The 9522-nt window shown below is 40.3% G+C and overlaps 1 protein-coding gene across 3 annotated transcripts; it reads left to right on the forward strand.

Annotated features, from left to right (window-relative positions):
* The first annotated feature begins 1283 nt into the window (after nucleotides 1-1283).
* prg4b (proteoglycan 4b) lies at nucleotides 1284-9493 on the forward strand. 3 transcript variants are annotated; one of them, XM_058637947.1, is made up of 14 exons: nucleotides 1284-1404; nucleotides 1490-1556; nucleotides 2075-2191; nucleotides 2897-3019; nucleotides 3391-3471; nucleotides 3598-3657; nucleotides 5033-5278; nucleotides 5358-6245; nucleotides 6499-6585; nucleotides 7016-7152; nucleotides 7302-7458; nucleotides 7837-7944; nucleotides 8653-8781; nucleotides 9378-9493. In XM_058637947.1, the coding sequence occupies exons 2-14, from the start codon at nucleotides 1490-1492 to the stop codon at nucleotides 9485-9487; spliced, it is 2310 nt and encodes a 769-aa protein (XP_058493930.1). In that variant the 5' UTR covers nucleotides 1284-1404; the 3' UTR covers nucleotides 9488-9493. The 3 variants fall into 3 exon arrangements, with proteins under 3 accessions (XP_058493930.1, XP_058493931.1, XP_058493932.1); XM_058637948.1 differs by lacking the exon at nucleotides 3391-3471 and having other exon boundaries at nucleotides 1285-1404; XM_058637949.1 differs by lacking the exons at nucleotides 3391-3471; nucleotides 3598-3657 and having other exon boundaries at nucleotides 1285-1404.
* The last annotated feature ends 29 nt before the right edge of the window (nucleotides 9494-9522 follow it).

Here is a 9522-nt window from a genome sequence, read left to right on the forward strand (position 1 = left end):
TAGTTAACATTATAACATTATAACAATCACTAAGAAGTTAAATAGCGTTAGGCCACCAAAGCAGACACCCAATGTAATGTTAACCCCTCAATATTTGAGGAAATGTAAATATTCCATAAGTCAAGTCATTGCGTGTTGTTTTACTCTGAAGTCATGGGTGTCAGGTTTAAGTCAAGTCTTTACCAATGTTAGTCAGACAAGTTTGAAGTCCTCAAATTTGTGACTTAAGTCAGATTCGAGTGAAGGTATGTGACTCGAGTTCAACTTATATAATAATGTCAACTTATATCACAGCCAAACATTGTGAGGTTCTGTTTTGCAAAATGCATGTGTTCTTCTAACTTCTAGCTTTCCTAAAAATATACTGTAAAGTGAAGAGGAAATAACATTTATTTATTATGTTTTTTAACCCTCAAAACACAGAGCATTTCAGCTGCTTTTAAAACGTACAGTATATACAGAGGCTATAAGAATATGCACACTTCCCCAGGATGTCCATATAAGGAGTTGCGTATTATTCCCACAGCAATTTAACATGGGTTTATAAGTCATTTTAAAAAAAATCATCTAATTAGTTTGAAGCTTTCGCCATAAAATGTAGTGGTGAACACATTCAGACAGGTTGATACACTTCTTTAAGGTCACTGCAAGGTCACTTACAGTAAGTGCATGTAAACAAATCGACTATGTACCATAAAGGAAAATATTAGTCCACAGATGACAGAAACTTTAAATATAATCATCATCAATAGTTCATGTTTACAGGGTTTCTAGTATATTACATGAGTATTTTCATTTTATCATACTAATCCTTCCATGTTCCTTAAAGTGTAGTCAATTTCACTCAAATAATCTGAATGATATCCGCACCTCTCTCATGTGTGACCATGTATGACATATACAGTGATTAACATATGAACTAATGCCATTCATGAATCAAACATGAAAACAAACGATTGCTTTTAAAGTCAGAACAACAAGACACGGCTGAGGAACAACTGAGGAAATGACTTGCTTTACTTGTCCATATGGGACTGATTTGACAGTCTAAGTCACTGGTGATGTTACAGTGTCTAGTTCACCTGCTTGTGACCAGTGAGCTGGTGTGAGGTCAGCCGTCTGTCTCTCTGTCTGTCTGTCTGTCTGTCGGTCTGGCACAGATGTGTGTTGATGTGCTTCCAGCTGTTTGTGGGGAATCGTGGTGTCTGGACTGGAGGAACCTCCCTGCAGCCTGTGAGATCATCACACTCCTTTTTTTTTTAATTAGACTGGATCTGCCAATTAAAGTGGAGTCATCTCTTCAGTCTCTCTCTCTCTCTCTCTCTCCTTCCCTAACTCTCTCTCTCTCTCTCTCCCAGGCTTTTAAAAGCAGCTGGACTTTGAAGTCAGTCAGTCGACACAGAGGTAAGTTTTGTTTTTACCTTGTTTCCAGCCTTGAACATACTAAATCTGCCCTGAAGAAAACCTGATGTGCACTTCTCTTTTTCAGATGTCTCCCACTGTACTTTGTGCTAGCTTTTTCTTGGCATGTGCCTTGACATTGAGTTCTGCTCAAAGTGAGTATCATTTATTTATTTCAACACTTCATGAGACACATTTTGCCAAAATGGATTTCTAATGGTTTCCTTAATGCAACACGATGTTTTTGAAAGGACTTTCCTGGTGTTTTTGTTGAGCATGTACACATCTCAGGTCATGTTTACTCTGTTAATGATTTTATATATCAGAGAAGGTCCATGGAAGAGTATTAGGGCCACATGTAAAACAAGTAAAACAGCATGAATTCTGACATTAATGTCAGAATTCTGAGAAAAAAGTCAGAAATGTATTCTGAGATTAAAGTCAGAATTCTGGGATTAAAGTCAGAATTCTGAGATTATTTAGAGTTCTGATTTATTTTATTAATTAAACTGATGTGATTATAATGTTTTACATGTGACCCTTATACTCTTCTGTAAGGGTCAACCTAAAGGTGTGGATTTACTTTCTTATATTCTTATATTCTATATCCTGTCTCTGTCTGACATTTAAAAACAAAACAAAAGCGTGTATGTTTCCCGTGTATAATCAACAGCGAGCTGCAGAGGCCGATGTGGTGCCGAGTACTACAGAGGTTACATGTGCCAGTGTGATTACACCTGCCTGCCATATGGAGAATGCTGCAAAGACTACGAGTCCCAGTGCACCACAAGTGAGGCTTTTCTCTCTTCATCCACATCGGTATATAGTAATGTAAATGTACACATGTACACAAATGCATGCATGTATATTTACAGTAAATTACTGTGTACTAGATACTAGAAATGCATGATATTATCGGCACGATGTCCATATCAGAAGATATTGGCTTTAAAAATTATTATTGGAGATCTGCTGAGATGGCCAACGACTACAACAGTAGGTTAAATAAGCTGCTATCACCTTGATTTCTTTTGATTACGAAAAATATTATGTTAATTTCACTACAGAATCCATATTGGTTATCGGTTATTGGCCCAAGCACTCCCAATGTATAGCCATATCAGATACCGTGAAGTCCAATATCGTGCATCCCTACCCCCCTAGAAACAGTCGGTTTCTGTATTATTTGATAGTAAATTACTGTAAATGAATAGTTGTTTGCAGTGACTTCACAATTGTGCCATATATTACTGTGATTTTGCTGTATTTTACTGTTTAAATACTGTTTTACTGTAACCTCTCAGTACCAATATGTATTTAACTGTAAAACCACGCCTGGGAAAAGAGGAGTTTTCCTGTTAAAGCCGCACCTGCTTGTATAATATGTTATTATATTGGGAACTATTAGAGTTAATTATGTATTGTCTGAAATCATGTGAGTAGAAGCACATGGCTGCATGTTTGAGCTGAACCCTACGATATCTGTGTGCAACAGGAAACTCGTGTAAAGGTCGTTGTGGAGAGACCTTCAGGAGAGGTCGGCTGTGTAACTGCGACATCGATTGCGTCAAATACAAACAGTGTTGCCCAGATTACAAGTCCCACTGTGATGCCGAGGGTAAGGCTCATCCAACAAGCTCAGTGTGTGTGTGTGTGTGTGTGTGTTATTGTCGACACCTTAATGTCCACACATTCCCTTCCCAGTCTGACAATCATCAAACCATCATAACACGTTTAACTTGAGCGTTCATCCGTCGTGTTGGCGTCGATGTCATCTTGTGACGTTTGCATGCTAAACATCATGCAGTTGGGATTAGTAACGCTCATGCATGATTGGTGAACTGTAAGGAAGTAAAGTGACATGGTAACCATGGTAACCTGCATGTCCACCATCATCTGCAGTGGCATGTAAAGCATGCAGTCACCTGCGCCAAATGCACTGGTTCAAAATTTGTCATTAATATTTTCCTGTCTCGATAATTACTACAGAAGAAATCAGTGGAGCAGCCAGTGCAACAACACCAGTGAAGACTGGTTCATGTGATAATGTAAACAATAACAAACCCAAAGGTATATATTTTTTTCTTCTGGCCAACAGGTTTGATTCCTAATACATATTCAGTATTTTTAGCATTTAAGGGAAATGTGATTCCCACAGTATTCATTCTCTAACGTTGCTCATTTATATTCTCCCAGAGTCAAATCTGAGTGAAGCTGAAGAGCAGCCTTTTGCAGTCAGCGAGGGAAGCGATACAGGTGACTGTTTGAATGTTTGAAATCTACTCAAGGACGCTTTAAAAATGCATGAAACAAACATTAAATAACCGCAAGGTAATAAACTAGGGGGCTGAAACTGCCGACCACGACACTGCAGCTCTTCTCCTTTCTTTGAAGGTCAAGTCTCAGCAGAACAAGCCAAGAGTGTTTGTGTCTCTGGCCAAAGGAAACACAAGGACACAACCATGTGTCATGGGTGTGTGGGAGGGTTACGGGCACAGGCTCACTCACGCACTCACTCACTCACTCACTCACTCACGAGAGGAAAGCACAAAACGCAGCCAAAAAACCAGTGACAGAGCGTTTTAATTCAGGAGTTGGAACAGTTCGATGGGTGGAGTCGTGCATCCTTGACACTTTCTTTTTTACTCAGGAGGAAGACGTGCTGTGATATTTCCATGAGGAAAGTCATAGTCTGAGTGATGCACATGTGGAAAAACAAAACAACAGGACAAATTAGTGTGATAGTGTGGAGGGAGAATGTTACATTTTAAAAGTAGTTTGTTAGGAGTTAATGTGCCTCACCTGAATTAAGAAAGTTAAAATGACTTTTTCCTCGATTAAGCTGCCTTTAAGAATTTATACCTTAACATCATTTCTTCTAAAGGCACCAGACACAGTCTCATTTTACCACACAGGTCTCAAATTGGGATGGGATGTTACCACTTTCTTGTGTCCTATACCGACACCACAAACTTGAGTATCTTCCGATACCGATATTAGTTATCGGTATCGATACAGTCATTTTAGACCATTTATGAACTATGAACACATTTGTGCATTTCAAAGACATAATTCTCTAACTGTGTAACGAATATTGTTCTCCCAAAATAAAACAGTCCAAACATGACTCAGCTAAAATGCTTTTGCTGATCGTGAAGCATGCGATATAATGGATTGTATCGGAGTTTACATTTTTATCTGTCTGATATTCGATCCGGTGATTTTGACCAGTATTTTTCATGTGCAAAATTTGCTTGCCAAGGTTACTTCATAGGCAAATAATGAAATAAATTAAAAAATATATTACTCATTACTTATAAGTTACTGCAATTAAATATTATTTTCTTCACTGATTAATCTGCTGGTTCACTTTTTAAGTAGTTACTGGTGAAAGAAATGGCAGTGTTGTTTTACTCTCGTATTCTACTGTGGAGTGAATAATCCAAATGTACTGACGTTTTATACGAAAACAAAAAGACCATGATCAATGAAACTGATCATCAAAATGGTTGGTGAATAAATTGGTATCTAATTATTAAATCTAGATCTTCATAGATCTAGCTGAGCTGTTTTTCCAGTGGATTTCCGTGGGTTCTGATACAAACCTGATCACACTTGTCACACTCTGTAGACGTGATCGGCCAGAGTCTTCCAAATGACGACTTCTCCAACAGTGGACTGGAGGAGGCGAATCCGTTGCCTGACAGCACCAGTGGGTTTGGATTATCCACCGCTGAGCCGCTGGTTCAAGAGACCACTGATCCAACACCGGAACCAAACACTCTGGAGTTCAGTCCAGAGACAGGGACTGGTTTTACTCAGACAGAGACAGCACCAACGCAGGCTGATGACAGCACCTCCACCGCTCAGAGCACAGGTACGTGATGACCTGACAGAAACAAACATCGTCTACACACAGGACCATAATAATAATCCCAATCCATTATGTTTCGTAGCACCTCCAGATGTCAGTGATCCTCTCATCTCAACCAGCGCAGGAACAACCTCTCCTGAGTCCACAACAGCAGCTGACCACATCACTTCCCAGCCTCCTGTGACCTCCTCTGCCCAAACACAGGTTTCTCCTACTACAGCCAGCAGTCCAGAGACAAATGTGCCGACAACAGCACAACCCCAGGATGACTTTGTTGCTGAGACGCAGAAGACAAACCCAAATGAAGCCTCCTCTGATACACCAGTTGTTACAACACCACCCATCAACACGTCACCATCTACAGGAGCCACGCAAGACAACACTGAGCAGGACACCAGCCTCTCTACCTCGTCAACGCAGGACTTGACATCCAACCCGGATGCAACCACCTCAAACCCATCTACAGGAGCCACACCAGACAACACTGAGCAGGATACGTCTCCGGTTACCAGCATCCCTGCCTCGTCAACGCAGGACTTGACATCCAACCCGGATGCAACCACCTCAAACCCTGAACATCATGTCACTGAGAACATCTCAGAAGACACCACAGCAAGCGCTCTCTCTGTTCTGGCCGACACTGAAGATCCCTCCTCCAGTGTTTCTCCAGAGGAGCCAGTTTCAGACCTCGATGCCCTGACGACTCGTGTTCCCTCCTCTTCAGCCACAGCACAGCATGATACTACAGACGTTTCAGACGTTACACCACACGTGTCCACCGATGACCCACTGAACGTCACACCAGACCACACCGAGCCACAAGCATCTGACAAAACCACTTCAAAACCACAGACCAAACCTGACCCGTACAAACCGCCTCCAACTAAACCAACTGAGGTTAAACCAGAGAATAAGCCCCTGGTCACTGCACACACTCTAAATATAGATGATTCAAGAGGCTACCAAGCAGGTGAGAAATTATCTTAACATTGATTTAAGATCAAAGATGTGAAAAAATATGCATGGCTTCAAAACGTCTTTCTAGGAATCAGTTTTGCGTGGATTTAAAGACGACAAAGAGGCCTTTAGTTTCTTTTACAGAGAAATAGACAAAGAAAAAGACCAAAAAAAAGGAGCTTCTGGGAAAAAAAGGCTTTTTGGTGTCACTTTTTCTTTGCCTGAACAGCTGTTTCCCTCATTAATGCGTCTTTCTTTTCCCCCAGATGACAGTAACGACACAAACCTGTGCAGTGGGCGGCCGGTCGGTGCAGCTACCACACTGAGGAACGGTACAGTGGTGGTTTTCAGAGGTTAGTGATGAATTCTGTCATAGCGTGTGGCACAGAAATGGTGAGCAAATGACCCAACCTTGCGTGCAAAGACAAAACCTTTTATACCCAGGTTTCATACGTGCACCTGCAACCAGTAAACCCGCTTAATGTGGAACCGTCCAGAACAGTGTGACCCGTGTAACCTTGTCAGTCTTGTAAACTGAGCCCACTTTTTTGAGTGTGCCGCAGCAGACACGGCATATACTGCAACTATTAAAAGTTCAATTGATTCACTATTTTAATAAAGTTTCATTGTATTTTGAGAAAGCACACCAACTTTAACCCAATAAACAGTTACATTACTCATGACGTCATGAGTGTTGAATGATCCCTGCTTTAAATGAACCTCTCTTATAATGGAAAACCCCTTTTGTAGTTATGTTCCTTGCTTATTTTTTTGTTCACACAGGGCACTACTTCTGGTTCCTGAACAGAAACAGGGAGCCAGGTCCGGCCAGAGCTATCACACAAGTATGGGGTGTCCCCTCCCCTATTGACACCGCCTTCACCCGCTGCAACTGCCAGGGCAAAACATACATTTTCAAGGTAAAAATCACTGATCTGGATGAATTCCAACAGTATTTAATGGGTGTGATCTTTTTTTCGTCCGTGTCTGGATGGATTTCTGCTGCTGCAAACCTGTTGCTTAGCTGAGGTTCTATATTTTGGCTTGTGCTAATTTGTGCTGTTTGCAGGGATCCCGGTACTGGAGGTTTGAAAACGATGTTTTGGACCCTGATTATCCTAAAGTCATTGAAACAGGCTTCGATGGGCTTCGGGGTCACGTGACAGCAGCTCTGTCTGTGCCTGAGCACAAGAAGAGGAGAGAGTCGGTCTATTTCTTCAAGCGAGGTGAATAATACTCCGCTTATTCAGCGAACATGACTAGCTTTGATGTTTCAATATTTCTACTGAAGGAGTTTGGATGTTGGGTTTTCTCTGGGGAATCTGACTTCCTCTCACAGTTCAAACACATGCAGAAAGAGTATCTTGGTCTGGACAATCTAAATTGACCTCTCCAGGATGTACCCTGCTTTTTACCCCTACGGCAGCTGTGATTGGTTCCAGTTCCTCCTACAAGCTTCATGAAAAATAACATTTCCACTGTTAATTTTCCCTTTTTCAGCACGTTTTATTATTATTATTATTATTATAATATACTGCATGACACTGCATTTTGTTGTTAATGACGTTGTGAGATACTGACATTTGATTGTTTTTTTATCCTAGGTGGACTTGTCCAGAAGTACTCATACCAGTTTGGCACCAGTCCGACATGTGGCAGAAAAGTCCAGTACGCAGTTTACACTGTGCGCAATCGAATGGCTCGACAAGCAGGTGCAACAACAATTAAAGATTCATTCTGTAGTTTGTGTTACATGATAGTTTAGTTTTCTGATCCTGTATAAATGTGTTTACTGAGCAGGTTTAACCACACATTGTTAGTGCTAAACAAATATATTAGACCACTGGTCATAAAAAATGAGAAAACAAATATTTAAGAAATCTTTTAAAAACTTAAATGTATTTATTTGGCTGAATTCACCTATTTATACCCATATCTGAGCTGGTTCACTGAGAAGTCAGAAATGAATCAAGCATAACATTGACATCTAAATCAAGAAATAATGTGCTTCTGATTTTTCTTTTTGGTAAACAGTAAATAATATGAATAACAATAATACTTATATTTTAGCATTAAAAATATCATTTCAGTTAAATTACTTCTTAATACTGGTCTATTAACCATGAGAGAAACATAAAAAATTATGATGATGATTTTTGATATTTGCCAATGCTGTTAATTCAGGACAGCTGTGGCTTTGGGTGTTTACTTTGTTATAGTACATGGAGTTCTCTGAAAAAGTGAATCACGCTTTTGTTGGGGTGAGTCGGGCAGAAAGGTCCATCCTGTAACTAATGTAGTCATTTATAATATGTGGAAACAGGCCGCCTCTTTGTTTAATATATTAAAACACTTCAAGTGAGGAAAACAACGGGACATGCACTGTGGTTTCCTCCCTTCATTGTATGTGTTTTTTCCAGTGTCTCTTTTAGGCGCACCCATCAACATCAGGACTTCATGGAGAGGCTTTCCTACCACTGTCACAGCTGCTGTGTCTGTTCCCAGTACCACAGAACAAGATGGATACAAGTACTACGTCTTCTCAAGATGTAAGATAGTGGTTCCTAATTTCTTTTTGTGTAGGGGCAGACACCCATGTCATTCCTCTTTGATTACAAATCATCAGAACAATATTTCATCGTTTGTATGCGTTTGGAAGTTATCTGTTAAGCTCATGCACGTGATGTGTGAAAAGACCTGACAGAGTGTCTGTGTTTGGGGTGGGCGGGGCATTAGACAGATGTAAACGTCATTGAGGGCGGTGTTCGATTATTTAAAACGTTTATTGTGGCAGAACCACAAGAAAGGTTCACTTTCAATAATGGCACTTGCAGTTTGAAGAATCCTGTAATCACCCAGTAAATATTTTACAGTTTAAAAGCGTCATGGGCGTCAACTGTCTGGTCTTTTCTATAATTCCAGACACATTACAGGTCTTTAAATTCAGATCCTGCTGTGGCCAAAAGCTGTTAGAGTTAATGCGCTGAAAACTCCAAAGCTATTAGTGTTTGAAGATGTTTTGAGTTTCATGGCATAACTGGCAACTGGTGTAAAAAAACCATCCAAAATATCCTCAGGTAATTCAGTCCTCACTGAATTCATCTAATATCCATTCTGCTTTCTTTTTTTTTTTCTTTAAATACAGCCAAGTCCTACAACGTCAGGATGGAAGGGGAACGTCCCGTCATTGCTGCTCCTAAAGTCAACACGTCACCTCAGAGCAACAGCTTGTTCAAATGTCCAAAGAAAGTTTGAAATAATAATAATTAATAATAATTTTTTTTTTACAC

The sequence above is a fragment of the Solea solea genome, chromosome 9 (genome assembly GCF_958295425.1).
Source record: "Solea solea chromosome 9, fSolSol10.1, whole genome shotgun sequence".
NCBI lineage: Eukaryota > Metazoa > Chordata > Actinopteri > Pleuronectiformes > Soleidae > Solea > Solea solea.